The 19,688-nt window shown below is 38.5% G+C and overlaps 1 protein-coding gene across 1 annotated transcript in view; it reads right to left on the bottom strand.

Moving 5' to 3' along the window:
* Positions 1–19,688, bottom strand: part of LOC122803651 (cholecystokinin receptor-like) — a 1,370,554-nt gene that overhangs the window by 291,716 nt on the left and 1,059,150 nt on the right. Inside the window, exon 3 of the mRNA XM_044073406.1 lies at positions 11,445–11,706. Within this exon, the coding sequence (XP_043929341.1) occupies positions 11,445–11,706 (262 nt within the window). The remainder of the gene's footprint in view (positions 1–11,444; positions 11,707–19,688) is intronic.

The following is a 19,688-nucleotide window of genomic DNA, read 5'->3' on the forward strand; positions in this document are numbered from 1 at the left end:
TTTTGTCAAACATAACACTTGGCTATAATTTTAGCTACAATTGCAGACTAGGGGCCGTCTACAGAAAGTAACTCAGCCTCTTGTTTTCTTATTTTATTCAGTCACTATCTAGTTTTGCAGGACTACTGTGCATTTGCAGTTACCATGATTTCTGTGAAGCAACTTGGAATACTTTAATTTGTCGCTACTCTTTGCTTGGATGTTGACAAAGATGGAATACAATACATGGCCGTTGTTTACAAAAAAAACATCTGAATTGCATACAGAAGTAGCTATAACTGCTGAGTGGAGTTTGTAACTGCATGTTGAGAGAAATGAATCTCTTGTTCTTCAGTTTAAGAGTCACTGGCTTTCTGGACATGTGTGTATTTATGTGAAGTAAGATGGACTACTGAACTGGACATCTGACATATATACAGACACATAATTGTTAAGGCTGATTGTAGGGGGGAATGACTAGCTGCCTGCTGTACCTTTTGCTCATTATTCTGGCTTTGTGGGACTAATGTGAAACGTGAAGCAACTTGAAACACAATTAATGTATGATGACTGTTTCTGTGAAGTACATTACATCGCCATCCTCTTCTGTCACAATCAGATGTCTGAATTGTACACACTAGTGGCTGTAGCTGCCTCTTCAGGGCAGACACTTTCTGGATGAAACTAAATTACCCTTTTGTGATTTGCTCATTTAAGCTTTCTGTGAAATCAGTAAAGCATATAATGCATCACAGAACATCTGGCTCTTCACAGCGTCTGGGAGCTTGTGTTCCATGCATATCAAGCAAATGCAATTTGATTCTGACACAGTCTTAGTAGGGTGTGTGTGTGTGTGTGTGTGTGTGTGTGTGTGTGTGTGTGTGTATGTGTCTGTACAGATATGCATATACATACATATATATATATATATATATATATATATATATATTACATATTATATAATATATATATATATATATATATATATATATATATATATATATATATATATATATATATATATGCCACTGGGGATGCACAAGCCAGTGCATTGCTTCGTCCCAGTCCCATGCCCTGATAAAAGGGGTGGGTTACGTCAGGAAGGGCAATAGGTGTAAAACTTGACAAATGACATATGCTGACAACAATACAGATTTCCATACCGTATCGGTCGAGGCCCGGGTTAAAAACGACCGTCACCAGTACTGTTAGCCAACAGGGTGTTGGTGGAAATTTGGCTACTGTTGGCCAAAGGAGAAGGAGAAGAATCGGGGAAGGCATGCCCAAAGGTAGAAAGACAGCAGGAAAGTTAGGAGTATAAGGTTTATGGATGTGGTGAGAGAGGACATGCAGATGGTTGGTGCAAAGGGCAGGATGAAATGGAAACAGATGATCTGCTGTGGTGACCCCTAACAGGAACAGCCAAAAGAAGAAGATATATATATTTATTTATATTTATTTATTCCAGTTTGGTGACCGGGGACATCCACTGGGCTCGACAGCCCATGGAGGTCTGGGGAGAAAAGCTCCACATTACAAAGTTACATTACATAGAGAATTACAAGAAAAATATTTGCATTGCAATCAGCAGGTAGTATTACAGTCAACAGTATAACAATCAACAGGTAGTATAACAATCAACAGGTAGTATAACAACCAACAGGTAGTATAACAACCAACAGGTAGTATAACAATCAACAGGTAGTATAACAATCAACAGGTAGTATAACAATCAACAGGTAGTATAACAACCAACAGGTAGTATAACTATCATTCAGTAAAGACAGCAAAACTATTAAAAATTTTTCAAGAGAAAGACAGGCATACAGCATAATGGCTGGATGTTACTGTTTAATTACATTTATAATCTAAGTACATGAGAGAAATTAGGAAGGTATGAAGGTTAGCCAGGAAAGAAGGAGGAGAGCTTGGGAGGTATGAGTTGAAGAGTGAGTTACATTTCCTGTGAAGAAACAGCTAAAAATGAAGTTGTGTTTTGAAGGTGTGTGGATTGTCACAGGTCTTCAGAGTAGAGGGCAGGGCATTCCATTTTTTGGCCAGGGAAAAGAAGAGTAGAAGCTGACCAGCTGGGCGCTTGGGTTTTTGGTGATTATAAGGTTTTGGTGAGTAGATCTAAGGGGGGTATATGGTTGTAGGATATTAAATAATGCAGGGCAGCTAGTAGGTTGGAATAATATATGCACACACATGTATATATATATATATATATATATATACACACACACACACACACACATATATATATATATATATATATATATATATATATGTATATGTATGTATGTATATGCGTGTGTGTGTGTGTGTGTGTGTGTGTGTGTGTGTGTGTGTGTGTGTGTGTGTATGTATGTATGTATATGTGCGTGTGTGTGTGTGTGTGTATGTATTCATATATCAGCAGTAACTTCAAATATATGATTTTGACTATTTGTCCCTTAATATTCATCCTAATTTAATATCAGACAAGGTTACACAGAAAGTGGTTACCTTTATTAATGTGATATATGGAAGCAAGTACTATTTCCTAATAAGGTTTAGGTATCACCACATGAATTTGCCCTCTATGTTTACTGTGTCCTGCTTTTTGGTTAATTTTGTGCATTAATCTTTGGATACAACTCATTTCCTCCTTAAATAAAAATGTACAATTGAATTGCTTTCCTTATGGATGACTTTTGCTTATATCTTCATTGAATTAAAAGGTCGAAAAAAGCACTAAAGCATGCCTTCTGTGTGCTTAGAGGTTCCTACACCTACAGCTTAATTTGGTTATTACAGTGTAATTTTGGTCAATTAGGGTGTGTTAAAATGATTCTAGGAAACCATGGTTGAAGAAAAAGACTGAATTTCTTCTCTTAATCACAATTTTTGTTTGGGCTATCATTGCATGAAAAAGTTGTTTAAAAATGTAAAATGCACCTTAAAGTACCTACAACACTGCTAAATGTAGTTTTTTCATACATGGTTAAGTAGAGTGGTCTTGCGTAGTTAAAATATGATGAAGGAATACAGGAAAAACTAAAAAGTAAAACAAACTCAGAAAAATGGAAAAAAGTTATCTGGATGATGTAGTTAGACCAGGATGGAGATACTGTGTGGCATGTGGGGGAGGGGGGGTGCCATGGAGCCGTTTCATCTAGGGCACCAGATGTCCAAAGGCCAGCCCTAGTACCTCTGATGCTGAAACATATGGTCAGTTGTTATTTTTTCTGGAGTTGTTCCTTGAGTCACTTAGTAAGTGCTCTAAGGTTAATTGTTTGCTCGAAGAGGTTTCAGTCTCCGTTATCCCCAGTTATTGATTCATCACTGAGAGTTACAGCTGTGGAATACATCCTGGGATCAGTTGGTTGTCAGTCTGATCCACAAAGTGGACATCTATACACTATTCACTACTTTGTGGAATGTCACTAAGAATATGTGGAAATATATCTGTAATGAACCCAACTTGGTGACAATGTAAGACCCTCCACAGACCCCCCTCTGTAAAATGACAATCTCCTGCATGCAATCTCATCTTAGGCTAGAGACTGCCTCCACAGACTGCCTCTGTAAAATGGCTATCTCTAGTATGCATCTCATCGTAGGCTAGGGCCTGCCTCCACAGACCCTTTTTGTAAAATGACCATCTCTAGCATGCATCTCATCATAGACTAGGGCCTGCTTCCATAGATCTCCCTCTGTAAAATGACCATCACTAGCATGCCTCTCATCTTAGGCTAGGGCCTGCCTCCACAGACCCCCTCTGGAAAATGACGATCTCTAGCATGCATCTTGTCATAGGTTATGGTGTGTGTGTGTGTGTGTGTGTGTGTGTGTGTGTGTGTGTGTGTGTGTGTGTGTGTGTGTGTGTGTGTGTGTGCGTGTGTGTGTGTGTGTGTGTGTGTGTGTGTGTGTGTGTGTGTGTGTGTGTGTGTGTGTGTGTGTGTGTGTGTTTTGGGAGGAGGTGAATGTGTGAGTGTGTGTGTGTGTGTGTGTGTTTTGGGAGGAGGTGAAACCCTCTACCTCACTTACTTAATAAAATTAGTTATGAAGTCATATGAATTTAGGGTATTTTACCACTGTTGTAGAACTGAGCCAGTTTAGTGGAAAAAGTTAAGAAGATTGTGGTTTGCTAAAAAGCCACAAGAGCAGGTAAATGAAGCCAGAAGAATCACTCAGACAGATGAAGTACTTACTGGACTGGCTTGTAGTTCCTCTTCCTTCTTCTGCAAAAGAGACATAGTTAGCATTTGGTGAAGAAGAAAAAGAATCATTTAGTCATCCTATCCAGAACCTGTTGTTAGTGTTGCCGTTCACAGGTTTTGCAAGTGTCCAGATTGTTGTTCTTATAACTTTATTAATTACGACATTTTTTTTGTTAGTTAATTAGTTAGTACTTCTGTTAGTGGGTTGGTTTCCGAATTAATTAATTAATTAAGTCTGGATTAGTAGGTTAGTCTTAATAAGCTGTTCTTATATATTTTAATTTGTCTCTAGCTTTTAAGTTTCAGTTCTAAGGTAGCACAGTCTCAGTTTACACTATGGTGTTAAGGGGGAAGAGGTACTTGGTTAAAGGAATGAGTTTAACAGTGGTAGCTCATACCATCAGACTGCAGGACTGCAGCTCCCCCCAGCTGTGAAGAAAGAAAAGAAAGTTTAAAAAATAAAATAATTTAAATTAATTTCATTATTGATTCAAATGTACTGGCTGCGAGTCGACTTACTCGCAAAGTCCCGGAACTCGAACTGCACATGCTCGGTGAGTTCTGTTTTTTTTTTTTTTTTAAATTAGTTTCCGTAAATTTGGACTGCTGTAAGAACAGTCCAGATTAAGGAGAAAAGGCATCAGTGTGATGTCCAGAGGTCTATGCGGTTTAATTGCACAGTAAAGTGGAAAGGGATTGGACTGCCACGTCTGCAGTCACATACGTGACATGGACAGCTGGATGACTACTGATTGGTTCTTGCTCTCTTCCCAAAAAAGAAAGCGAGAAACAGCAGTAGTAGCATAGTAATTTAATTTTGCTACCACTGCTGAAACAGCTTGCCTGCTTTTTGCTGTACCTACCTGTATTACAGAGAGTTCTCAACTTCAAAGAGATAGACTTCAGAGACTAGTTGATTTTGATTCCTAAACCACCTAAGTTCTAACTTCATGATCGTCAGAGAGATGGAGATGGACAGTCATCATTTTTAAATTTAAATTTACAGAGGTAGGTGACCGACACAGATATATAATGTAATGTTTATTTATTCTATACGGAAGGAAGTTCATTTGGCATACGGCAATTGTTTTTAACAAAAAAAAAAGCTTCAAATATTGAAACACTTCTCTGGGCAGCTGCTCTTCTTAGCCATATTATAATATGATGTAGAAATGGGTGTGGGGCAAATTAACAATTGGAAAACTGGGGAAATATAGTAGAATACATGAATGAAAAGTACTACATTTGTTATATTATTCCAAGCTGGTGATACAGATATATTACTGAAGATTTAGCACATAATCTGTTAGTATCCTAACTTTCCAGTACTGTGTCTGCACCCCATAACATGCAAGTGTCCATTTCTGTGAAAGACAAGTGGTTTTCCTTGATGCTGTTTCACTACCAGTCCATTGCTCCCCTTTCTTATCTAGCAACTAGCACAGTGCTGCAAAATTCAGCCACCAGGAGAGATGCTTTGCAGAACATGCTATAGAGTGGTTGCTACAGTTATTAGAATTTCACTGAATACAGCTTATGTGTTCTTCAATGTTTTTATCAGATGGCTGTGGAGGTACATAGATGGTTTTTCCATCTTCTAGCTAGTGATAGAAATGCAAATTATTTATGCCTTCCTTATTTATATACGATTACTCTGCTATAAGGAAAACAAAATGTCCATTCCTGTGTTCAGTACACCAAGCACAAATAGTATTATTTCCTAGGATGGTAACAGCAGAAGTGAACTGCAAAGGAAGAAGCATAACTCTGTGTGTGTGTTTGCGGACAGAAATGCCACCTTCTGCAATGCTCTGATTTGTTCCAGTCATGCCAGTTGACCCCATTTGCTAAGCAGTCCTGAAAGATAAGCGGCCATCCATTGAATGGAACTGTGTGGTCAGTCACCAGATTGCTTATCCTGGAAGGATTATGTAACGTTGGGGCTCTACTCCAAGGAGAAGAACAATGGAGTGGAGGTCATTTGGTAAGCAGCAGGCAAGTAAAGTGTAATATATGGACCGTGCCGTATCCACTTGTTTCTTGTTTGCTGCTCATTTTTTACTTTGATCATGTTTTCCCTATGAAACAAGTAGATAGTTGTTGTCATGCAGCAGGTCTTTTTAGATAAGAAATATTATTACAAGTGGGGGTATCACAAAGATTGCTAATTTCAGCATGTTACTTGGTACTTTTATAAAGCTGAATATAAATTATAATTAGAACTGCAGTGCAAGGAGAAGTGGTTTGAGTTGAATGCTGCTTGTTTTTTTATACTTGATTTTGACTGGCATTCCAATAATGTATTTCAAAAGTAATTTATTTTTTCATGTCTCATAACCTTTTTGTTTCCATCATGATATTAAGTAAGCCGTCATGTAGCCAATGCATTGAAATATTTCTTTTTTCTTCTCCACTTCATTTTGTCTTGATTGGACTCTCATAATGATGGTTTCGCACCCAGGGCAGTGTATTTAAAGCCCCAGTTTTTGCTGTTTTTAACATAGCTCCACCCCTTTCTATTTGGCCATGCCTCTTCCCATTGGCCCCACCCATTTACCTGTCTCCTGCAGCCCCACTTTGATTTGAAGTCACCAGCCACCACTGGAGTTTAATACTTTTATTGCTCTTAACAGAACTACTCTCTGTAACCACTCCCTTGCTCCAATTAACCTGATTGTATATACATTGCTGAACATCTTTAATGCTTTTCATTATACTCAGCTAGGATGGCTTGCTTGTGTGTTTCCGTAAAGGATATTCCATTTTTAACTCAACTGTGGACTACCTACTGTTTTACTATTTTTTACTACGTATTTTACAGTTCAAATTTTATTAGTGAGCTTGGTGCATAACATATTTCAAGGAATGAACTTCATACCCTCCACACTGCAAGGTTTTTGCTTGGTTTCTTTACTATGCAGATATTTCTTACCTTTCCCTGAAAAACAGACTTTGATGATCTAACTTTGCGATACTACAGTTGAAGAAGTCAGCTATGATGCATCCCATGGTTTTGCAGATTACGCTGATAAGGCTAATGGGTCTGTAGATTCCAGGGTCTAAAGTGGGATCCCTTTGTGCAGAGGCTTCAAAACAGGCATTCTGTGTATTTTATGGACATAACCTATTTGCTAAACTTAAATTAAGCAAGTTCAGGAAGGGTTTTGTGAACTCATGTTTGGAGTCTTTAATTAAGCTTCCAGGAATATTACCTGGACCCAATGAAATGGTATTTTTAGTGTGAAACCACCGTCACATTGTTTTAAAACTAATAAGGTAAGTAAACAGGACTGCCCCCTCATGCCTTTAATATTTTTTATCTGCTGAAGATACAAATAATTAATTTACAAAAGTCTATCATTCTGTTAAAATATTTGAAAAAGTTTTGAAAATGAAATTTAATGCAAATCAAACAGAGTTTCTATGGATAAATCTGCTAACCAAGTTTAACTTTGATCTAATTAAAACTAGTGTCAGGACACTAGGGATTTACATTTATTTATTTAACATTTGTTGACCGGGAAAGTCCGACTAGGCTACACAGAGCCTATTTTCAGCGGATGCCTGGGGAAAAACGCTCCAGTTGCATGTCTTTAGAATGTGGGAGGAAACTGGAGTACCCGGAGGAAACCCACGCGAATGCAGGGAGAACATGCAAACTCCGCACAGCAGGAACCCCAGCCGAGAATCAAACCGGAGAACCTCTTGCTATGAGGTGACAATATTAACCGCTGCACCACTGCACTGCCCAGATATGGAATCAATTATGAAAGAAGATTATAATAACTGAATACATTACATATTCAATTACTACAATAAATAATATTTTTCATTAAAAGATAGACTGATACTTATAAAAATGATTGTATTACCACTATTATTATATATACTACAACCCATAGCCTTATTCCAGGAAAAACAAATAATAAAGATTAATGGCATACTGTTGGGTTTCATATGGTATCCAACAAAACCCAGGATAAATAATATATTAGACATTGCAATAAAGGAGGTATTGGATTCCCAGGTAAAGACAGCAATGCTCTTGCATCAATCTTTAAAAGTTTTCTTCTATGGTTAGTTAAATTTTATGATGCTCAGTGGAAATCCATTCATACTCTTATATTTGATTATCTGGATTTCAAACCATATTTATTCATTTATTGATGTAAATAGCAAAATGCTATGGCTGATGAAAAATATTGCAATGGTTCACTGAATAGATTAACAAAATTGAAATGTATGAACACATTGTTAAACAAATTTTAGAAATTTCATTTTTAAAAATCTCACTGTTAAAAATAGCAATGAAACATTTTAAAGTAATGTTTATAGTAATACGCTAAATTTAAAACTAATGGCAAGATTCCAAAAGAGTTGCTCTCTGCGCTGATTCCAAAAGACTTACTCTCAGTATAAGTGACTTACCTCAGTGTAAGACATATCTATACACAGGCTTACAGTGGGGCCTGATTCCAAAAGACCTGCCTTCAGCCTGTTTTCAGTGAAGTGGTCAGTTACACTAAGAGAAAAGTCTTTGGAACTGGGCCCGAAATAACCTCATATATTGATGCAATTGCCTAAATGGGGTAAATATACTATCAACAGATAAAATAATGAAATATTATTTGGAATTTGTAAACTGGACATTAGTCTTTAATACAAGACCATCTAAAGAAACTAAGAATTTGATGGCAGATGTTGAGAAAAAGAGCTATCTAAAAATACTAGGGTTTTTTATGCAGTTATAAATGGTAGTAAAGATATTACCTATCCCCATCTAAACTTTATAAATTAATTTTATAAATTAATGTTAGAATAAGTAATACATTTTGGGATTACCTTAATATTTACAATTTAAAAGATATTGATACTAATAATAAAAAAAATGATCATAAAGTCTGTAAGTCTAATATCTTACAGTACTTACTGGAAAGTTTCACATAGAAATATTTTCTACATAACATTAATAAATGGTTTAAAACTGATGAAGCTGCATGCTGGAGAGGTAAAAAACTTTGAGGATAGTAATCTCAGAAATAGGCAACAGGCAATCAAATGACAACAATATTTATTCCTTTTCTTGCTGATTAAATAGGTATGCCAGGCTCAGTTTTTGCCCCTTTATTCAATTTCTTTGTAAACAAATTGCACACAGCCTCTAAACTATCATCTATAATGTAGTATGCAGATGAAACCATCTTAATCTGGTCAGCCACAACCCTGTCAAAAGTTAATGAAGTCATGTAAGACTTATTCTCAGCCATTGAAATGTTGAAACATGGCTAGAAAAATCATGACTGCTCCTTAATCCTACAAAAACAAAGCTAATGCTGTTCACCCTAAAACAGTTCTCTGACTGAAAACAATCATTCTAAATCCATTTCAGAAAAAAATAATAAAGTAGAAGTAGGTCAACAAACTAAACTTCAAATGTCATTGTTGACAAAAAAACTAAAATTTGATGAATACTCCAAGTTTTTAAGAAAACCCACCAACAACTTTGTGTATTATAGAAAAGTAAACAATACCACATTTACAACACTTGGAAAACAACTGCATCAACCAGCCTCCTCCCAGCCTTCTTTTATGCTTCTCCTATTCTTCACAATCTAAGAAAAACTCAAATAATGAAACTGGACACCTACTGAAATTTGTAGCTAATCTGCCTTCAGAAGTCATCATTGCACCATAATAAAATAACCACACCTAATTGAGCTGTCTCAAAACCTAACCAACTCACAACTATTCATACCCCATAACCTAATCTGGCTGCTCAGTGCTTAAAGCAACTTAAAGCATGACTCCCCAGCTGGAGAACTCCACTTTCAAAATCAATCTCTACGACCCTTCAGCAAATCATATAATACTCTGGAGCTCCATTCTACTTCAGCTATGAATCTAAACTTTGGAACTCTTTACAACTTCAAATGAAACAAGGAAACAAAAGTAATTATTTTAAAATTCAGCTGCAAGAATTCCTAAGTAACTCCTGGCTATGCTCTTCCTTAAACCCTGGATAAGCTCCATACATCACAATACTAATTTCTAACAAGCTGTAATACATCTTCTTTTCATAACTTAGAGCTACCTCTGTTTCTGTCCTCTCCCTCTCCTGCGATGCACCAACACGTTACTTTTCTACATTGTTCAACTCATTCAAAACTATTGTACACACTTATATATAAACATTTTATCAACAATATAAGACAGTATAAAGACTTTTTAAATTACTGTTTAAGTATTAACAAAACTAGAACATATGCTCCATATATGTACATAACATTGTTACAAGTTTCTGTGTAAAGTGCAGCTGTGTACACTTATACGGCATGTGTACTACTTGTTGCTATTAAACGATTTGTATAGCTGTACATTTGGATCATTTTTTTGTACACTACTGCTTGCATCCGTCGCTATGTTTAAATTCTGTCTGGAGCTTTTCTCCACAGGCCTCCAATGAAAAGGGGCTTTTTGTCCGGTTGGGCTATCCTACTCAACAAATGGAAATTAAATAAAATAAAATAAAATAAATGAATCTGAGAAGTGAATTTCCACCAGGATTTAGTGAGTTCATTAGATTATCCACTGTTGTATGCTAAAAGGAAATGCAACCTATAACTGCAAGATCTAATGTTAAAAAGTCAAATTTCAAATATTGGACTAAATTAAATATTATTAAAGAAACATAACTAACTTAGTGAATGTCATCTAGAAGTTCTAAAAGAACTCTATGTTTAAAGTGCTAAATGTGATCTGCTCAATTTTTTTATGCTTGTGAACTTTGTAAATAGTTATACCTTTGTTATAATCTAAATAAAATCTTGGGGGAAACGAGAAACCACAGTTTGTTCTGCCTCTTGACCTTGGTCATAGCAATAAAGGATTCTTACACCAGTCCACTTAACTGGTTAAGAAACTGGGTTGTAACAAACTCCTTGGCCCATTTATCTTTTAAAAGAAAAACAAATATTTGATACTGTTTTCAAGACAGTGGGTGACTCACACCACAGTCAAACATTTTCCCTCTTCAGGCGGTCATATAAGCACAGTGAAATCCTAACCATGTGTCTTGGCCTTCATATCTTAAATAAGGATACTATACACCTTTCTTATCCTTACTGAACAGGTAAAAATTTCTCCTGATTACCATCATTAGTCCAGATGCTTATGTTCACCATAGTTCAACAACAGTGCAAATATTTAAACTAACTGCTGGTCCATGCACATGCCACATGACAAGAAGCTGGACATACTTACCATGCCTGCTGTACTTGGTTGTTAGGCCACGCAAGTCGACATTGATGACCAATGGATTTATTGGGTTTATTAAAGGGGACGAGGATATTGTAGACTGGGTAAGGAATCATAATTATGATTGACAGCACCCACGTTGCAGCAATGACTCTATAAGCATGAGATCTGGTTTGCCACACCCTAGATTTCAGTGGATTGCAAATGGCGCTATATCTCTCAATAGCAATGGCCACAAGGCTGAAAGTGGACACACTTACTGATATTCCTGTAAGTGAAAAAAGAAAAAAATCAGAGTTAGAGCAGAATACAGGAACTCTGTAAAAGTTCAATTAAAAAGTGTCACCTATGTCATAATTATACAATACACAGTAAGGAGGTCACTCCAATTAAGTTAAACATTAACCAATCAAGTTAGACAAAAATTACATGAAATGCTTTTTGTCTAATGTAAAATTTGATATTTATGCGCATTATGAATTTTAACCATGTAAACAGAAATCAACCAATTTAAACTTAAACACTTTACAATCAAGAAAGTTTCCACTGCTGCTGTAGTATTTAATTACATTGTGTCTTTTAGTTTTACAATACTGTAGTATCTAGAGTGTGTGGTTTCCCTGCACAAGAGCTCTAGAACCAACATTTTTACATTAAGAGGATTTTCTGACTGCATTCTTGTGGCAGAAGTGTGCCATAGCAAACCTATCTGAGTCGGGGGCTGCTGGCTGAAAGCTTATTGTGTGTTTTCACAATTGGTCTGTAGGCTTTGCTGTTGTAAAACTTGTTTTTCTGATTCTATATAAGGCTAGTGTTTGTGCTTGGCTGCTCTCTGTGAAACAGCAGTTAGCAATGTCCTGTATAGATGCAACTGCTTTCAAGTTAAAATTTCCCTTAGAGCAATTATCTCTACAACTTTCCCCAGTCCGCCTGCTGCTCTAGGAACATCTGAGTTGCACACAGAACAGCACTGCCTTGTTGGATTACTGCAGCTTGCTCTGAGTATAGCACCCAGTCTTCATCCATATGCTATTATCCCCGTCCAGTTAAATCTCCCCACTCTTCTCCCTGACTGAACCCATAATAAAAAAACCTGAAACCATGGATAGGCACCGTCCTGCTATCTCTGTGTCCAGCCTGGTGGACATGGACATCCTGAGGCAATGTAGCAATTTTCTCTTGTATATTGACCACCACTTAATCCTGAAACAAACACAGCATGTGAGAGGTGGTCAGTATACAAGAGAAAATTGCTACTGAAACAAGACTCTCACATACTGTCATATCAGATGGCAGACAGGTTGCCAGTACATGCAGATAATTTCCCTCACTAAATAAGGTCTCGACACATAAATCCACATATACGGAAATATGTGCAAGTAATTTAACTAAACTTAAGATGCCTCCTGCATGCTGCCCTCAGAAACCAGATACAAACAAAACCAAGTCAACACCAACCACTAGACATAAAAATACACATCACAGTGTCTCTTCAGGCAAACCCCTAATGTGAAACACCACACATTTAAATGTCTTGGTCATAGGACACTCCATCATGAGACACACGGACACCCCCCACATCAGGTTGGATAAAGAGAGGGTTACAGTCAGTTGCTTGTCAAAGGACAGAATTTACAAGATCATGCAGGCACTCAGGTCACTCAACCACAAGTACCAGTATGACTCAGTCATAGTCCATGTGGGTGTGAATGACTGGATTATATGAAGACAGACACGATGGACCTCTCTGGATATGTGTCACAGGCAGGTATGAGAATCACATTTAGCATCATTCTACCCTCACCAAGTATGATACCACAATGCAAACAGAAAATGATTGACTTCAATTATTAGTTTAGCTGCTGGTCTCATTCCAAGGGGATCCAGTATTTGCTTGCCTGAGATGACATGGTCAACAGACCACATTGTTTTAAAAGAGGTGGTCTCCCCCTGTCACACCTAGGCTTTTGAATACTAGCCAAGGCATTAGTCAACCATATAGTGCCTTTTTTGGACAGTGCCAAACCAACAGTCCTACCAATGTAATACTACCAATGTAATAAATTATTTTAATGCCAAGCTGAAGGTACTACTGCTCAGTGCTAGGAGTGTTAGCAAGATAAACAATCCTCATCCTGGAAAATCCTGATGTCTGTGCAGTTACAGAGACGTGGATCAAGGCAGCAAAAAGCACCCCAGCAGTACAAGGCTACAATGCCTATCACACATTTAGGTGCAAGGCTACAATGCCTATTACACTTTCAGATCACCCTCTGAAAAGGAAAAAACAAAAGGAAAAGGTGTTTCCATTTACATTAAAACAATCGCAGCTCTAGATTGGTCAGGCAAGATGACTCGCTTGAGCTACTCCACGTCCAGCTGACCATAGGCAAAATCTCCCACCATATCATTGCTAGTTATAGGTCCCCGGATACCTGAAGTTACTAAAATCACTTACCATTCAGTCCAACAAACTACTCATGAGTGATTTTGTCTACCTCTCTATAAACTGGGAAACATACATGTCCACTAAAATGCAGGGTCAGAGATTCCTGTTCAATTTCAATGCAGATGCTCTGGAGCGGCTAGTCTGGACTCCCACTAGGGGCTCAAATATCCTTGACATACTACTCACAAACATGAGGGAGCATTGCTGCCCCCCGCATAATGTCCTTATTGGTGATATCAGATCATAAATCAATCTCATGTGAAATAAGTGTAACAGTAGAAGCCCCATCAAACCCTAAAACCCTAAAGAATCTTTTCCAAGCCAAATTACATTCTATTAAGTGATAGCACAGGTAATGTTAAAGCTCCCCTAACCCCCAAAACATGGAGGCCTATGCAGAAGTACACACAAATGCCCTTTACAACCACTTAAACAATTGCATAGAAATGACAGTACCTGACCAAACTAAACTCAAATCTAGCAGGAAAAACAAGTCACCCTGGAGGAGCCCTAGCATAAGTGCATTATACATCATACAGACTGTTGAGGGTAGATCTAGGCATACAGGGCATTGTCAGACCCCACTCAGATGCATCTGTAAAACAAACAACACCAAAATGACCCATTCAAAAGACTTAATTCCTGTCTAGACGTAAGTGGGAGGGTGTACAACAGAGAAAAAAATCCCTGATTAGTCACAACAGAAAAAATAGGAAACTAGTCAGTCTTGAAAAGCTAAATATGAGACTAAAACAGCCTCCCAAGCAAAGGATAAGCACAAAGCAGTTTTAATTATGTCTGAAATCTTAACAGAAACACTCAGCAATGTGCTGCATTGGCTGTAGATAACACTACCTATACTCAGGCAGAGAAAATAGCAAACCTGCTGGCTGATAAATTCAGCTCAAATTTCACACACATCACCTCTGGTCACTCCCCGTGAAATACCCCCTACCATTCCTCTGCCTGTTATCACAAAAGAACAGGTCATCACTGCACTCTCTAAAGCTAGAAACACAGCATCAATGGGCCCTGATGGAATCCCAGATCCCTAATAAATAGTTTGAATTATAACCTAGCAGACCCATTCAGATCTCTATTTAACTACAGTCTCCAGACATGCTTTGTCCCAGTAGAATGGAGGATAGCAACAGTTGGAGCTATATTAAATCATCAAAAATCTTCTTTCATCGACAGCTTGTTCATCGACCCCTATCCATCGAAACTAACTTCAGCGAGCATCAACATTTTTACAGGGTAAGTAACCAATTGGCCAACACCACAACTTTGTCCTTTTCCCCACCGTAGTGCGATCTCGGAGTTGATATATATAGTTGGGGGGGCATAGCCTCCCACATTGGGGGTGTGGGGGAAAGCCCCCCCCACTTGAGTGGATTTGATTTAGTGCGATGTGTGTTTTGGTGGGGTAGTGGTAAATCGGTTACTTACCCTGTAAAAAATGCTGATGTTAGCTGAAGTTAGTTTCAATGGATAGCGGTTGATGAATAAACTGTCGATGGAAGAAAATTTTGAAGATCTAATATAGACCCCAACAGTCAACCTCATGCACAAGGATGGATCATCAAAGGACCAAGGAAGCTGCTCACCCATAAGTTTGACTAGCCTCATATGCAAGGCTATGGAAAAGATAATCATGAACCTGATTAATAACAACATACGAAATCTCCAAACCCTAGACCCAACCCAGTTTGGCTTCATCAAGGGCAAGTCCTGCATGCTCAATCTGGTAGACTTCTTTGAGAAGGTCACCAGGGCCATGGATGAGGGTAAGACAGTGCATACTGCCTACATTGACCTGTCCAAGGCATTTGACACAATGTCCCACTTGGGTATTACAGATAAACTCACAAAATTGGACATAAACCTCTACATCACCAGATAGATAGCCAAATGGTTCATGGATAGGACACATGTTGTTAGAGTGGGGGATTACACATCCAGCAAGAAGCCAGTCACCAGTGGAGTACCACAGGTCTCAGTCCTGCCCCCCACCCCCATTTGAGATATACTTCTCAGATGTCAAGGCAAATGTAGATAGCCTTAGGAGCAATCATTGACTCCACAAACAATATTAATATCCTACACAAAAGGTCTGATGCAGACTAATGATTAGTATCAGAGCCATGGCCTCAAACTAAATGCAAAGAAGTGCATAATAATACCCTTTAGTAAATCAAACACCCCTGCAAATTACAACATTGATAGCACCCCCCCTAAGAGTGGACCCAGTGAGGAGAGATCTGGGTACTTAGATAGTATTCTGAACTTTGACCACCATATGCTCATGGTGGTGAGGAAATATTTCTATGTTTTTCAGGTTATAAGTAAGGGAATGGCATCTAGATCTAAGGATGTCATAATACCACTGGACCCGGCCTTCATCAGACCAATCATCAAGTACAATGTCCCCTTTGGCATGTACCTCACCAGACACATGCAACAGCTGGAGCATCCTCAGAGGTTTCTCATCAAAAAATACAGGGTATCACCAACATGTCATATGCTGACCATTTAAAAGCCCCATCACTGTATTCATTTATCTAATGATTACTGAGGGGTGATGTGTGCTGACCTACAAGGCAGTCTCTGCCCAGCCCTCATGGAAATATTGCATATTCGCTAAATTAACTGCACTAGGATTACTTGCTCCAAAGATTTAAACCTGATCTTTGACATGAACAGATCATTCTGGGGAGACAGACATGTGTCCCAGAGATTGCCCTCCTCTGGAATAGGCTTTCTATTAACACGATGCAGAGCCCTTCTCTGACCATCTTCAAGTGCAGTCTGGACCAAATGATGGGAAATGCCAAATTCACTCCCAGGGTGATGTCCAGGTCCCTTAAGGACAGAGGCAGTCTGTAAAAATTGTCAAAACCCCGCTTGCTGAACCTTACCTTATCTGTTAAATCATGCAACATCCTTCAATCTGGTGGTCCAAGTTATGTATTGGCAACTAGCTGTTTTGACAAAAACTTCCTGAAGTAAAGGCCATATATTATACTAAGTAGTTGCAACTGATGTCACCATCTAATCTGTCCTCTTCCATTCCACCACTTAACACTCCCTATCATGACCTTAGGGAGCCAGGTCATGGCCCCAGTCACTCCTTACCATTAGTCTACAAAGTTGCAGCCTTCTGGCCTGCCCTATGAGCTGTGACTCTTCATTCCCCATATTGTCTTCCTTTAGAGCAATGCTATGGTTCTCTCCTTGTACATTGTTCAAAACAAGACAGTCTTCCAGGTGATAGCTTACCATTGCCCAAGAAAGAGGGAGAATGGAGTCAAACAACATTATTCCCATCAGGTTATATTCAAATTTGTAACCGGCTTTGGCTGCAGCCTGTTTAATTTATACTTGATGGTACAGTGATAATTGTATCACCATTCCCAGATCCTTCTTGTCACGATCTATCTGCATGAATTCAGTTCCTTCTACTCTGTACCACATCTCCAGTTTTTTGTAACTGATGTCTAGCACCTTATATTTGTCCAGCTGAACTTTAGCCAACACCTCTGAGCATTTTGCCAATATTTCCAAACCCTTTCATAGTTTTTTTATCCATTTCATGCGTTGTTGCGTACCTTTTTATCATTTGCAGATAGGCTGAGTTTAGTCTGAGTGACCTTTAACATATGTAAAACATATGCATTGAAAGGAAATGGTCCCAAAACTGACCCTTATGGTACAGCACTTGTCACGCTCCTTTCTGCGATAACACCCCTGTTCACCATTATAATTTAAGTCTTTCCTTTCTCCCACCTTCCCAACTATTTGAGCATTCTGCTTTCTGTCCCTAACCTGTATGAAGTTAGTCAGTAGCAGGCCATGAATCTGTGAGTGGAATTCCTCAGTAAACTGAGCTAAGCCACATCATATTGTACTTTCCTAGCTATCTGTACTGTACTCTAGTTATAAGCATTCCAGTATGTTGATTCCCTGCCTATGACTGATAGATTTTCTCGGTGTGTCTCTCTTCAAAGTCATGACTACAGACCGTGCTTATTTGGCCTGCCATATTCAGTTTTGATAAAAACAAATAATTTAACATTAAAGGTCCCTATTACTAAAGTTAATTCACAAGATGGGAGTAAACAGCTGAAATGGCAGGACTCAAACTTGAATCCTAATCATGTAAAATTAGTCACAGTGGAGCCTTTACAATAACCAAATGTTGGCTTTCTGCTGAATGGAGAATGGTGGGTTTTATGAGGTTAATGCTGAAAAAACGTAATCAAAATTGCATTATTGGCACAGGTTTTCTTTGCAGATCTATGACTGCACATCATGTGAGAGTAGACTGCACAATCTACTCATACCTGCAGGAAGACCTCAGAAAGACAGACAAGTCAGACTGACAGATATATTTATTCATTCAGTTATTGTGCAATACCCACTTTATCCTAGACAGAGGAGACAAATCCCATCCCAATAAGAAATGAGTACAATGCAAAAAACAGTCCTGGACAGTTTAGAGGATGACACACACACACACACACACACACACACACACACACACACACACACACACACACACACACACACACACACACACACGCACACACACATTCGTATGGACATGCACAGAAATAAACAAATGCTGACACAAACACACACCCTCATTCACAGACTCCTATGGGCAAGTTGAAGGATTACCAGTTTAACTAATGGTGTGTCAATAGAATGTCTGAAGAAAGCAGAACCCCAGGCAATAACAGAAGTAGACATAGAAAAGACAGATGGACTCCACAGAGAGGGCATCTTGTGTGTGTAAATCCATCCATTCATCCATCCATCCATCTACAACCCCGTTTTCCCATTTTTGTAGCTAGGGTCAAGGTGTCACTTCAACAGTGGCAGTCATGGGGGTCGGAGTGTCACTTCAACAGTGACAATCATCTACAGCCAAGGTACATACTGCCAGATGGTTAGCCCTGTTGTGGTAGTTCTTCCACACTATAGTGACACACACACACACACACACACACACACACACACACACACACACACACACACACACACACACACACACACACACACACACATTCCTATGGCCAATTTAGTGTGTCCAATCCACCTACTGCATTTCTTTGGAATGTGGGAGGAAACCGGATATTTAATAAGCAGTGACAAATATGCACTTAGTGGAAGGCAGAAAGTTATTATAATAATATTCCTTTTATAATTATGAAAACTAAATGGTTTCCAGTGCAGGATTCCCTTTTAAATTTGAAGTACCAGGACAGATAAAGCAGCTTGTCTACTAACCCTCTTTAATTTGTCTCAACACATTTAGCCTGTACGTTCACTCACATGAAAATATAGTTAAACAAACAGATAAAAGTCAAATGAAAGAAAAACAGATGACAGGCCAGATTTCAAAACATGCTATATGTGTGCACTGTGCCAGCCTTGTGATACATTTAATAAGAAGAAGAATGTTGAGATCGGACTGGTGTGCATCACTGTGTTATGTATGCATACTGGTAAGAGTGCAAAAGCCTTCATCAGTGGGCTACTCACATACTACCAGTTCTATAAACCAACTCCCTATGTCTGAAAATAATTCTAGGGCAACAATAAATTTCAAACAGTTATGAGTCTGGCATGGCCTTTTTGAAGCCCCACTGTGGTAGCAGCAAATATCATTGACAACAGTAATGTGGGATGTAGTACATGAGAAACCATGGAAATCATCCTGTGTGACGTGTTTCTTTTATACCACGAGAAACTGGTGCTCGTGGAGTGCAAACAACATGTGAAGATGTTTCACCTGA

The sequence above is a fragment of the Protopterus annectens genome, chromosome 5.part1 (genome assembly GCF_019279795.1).
Source record: "Protopterus annectens isolate FY-2018-M chromosome 5.part1, PAN1.0, whole genome shotgun sequence".
NCBI lineage: Eukaryota > Metazoa > Chordata > Ceratodontiformes > Protopteridae > Protopterus > Protopterus annectens.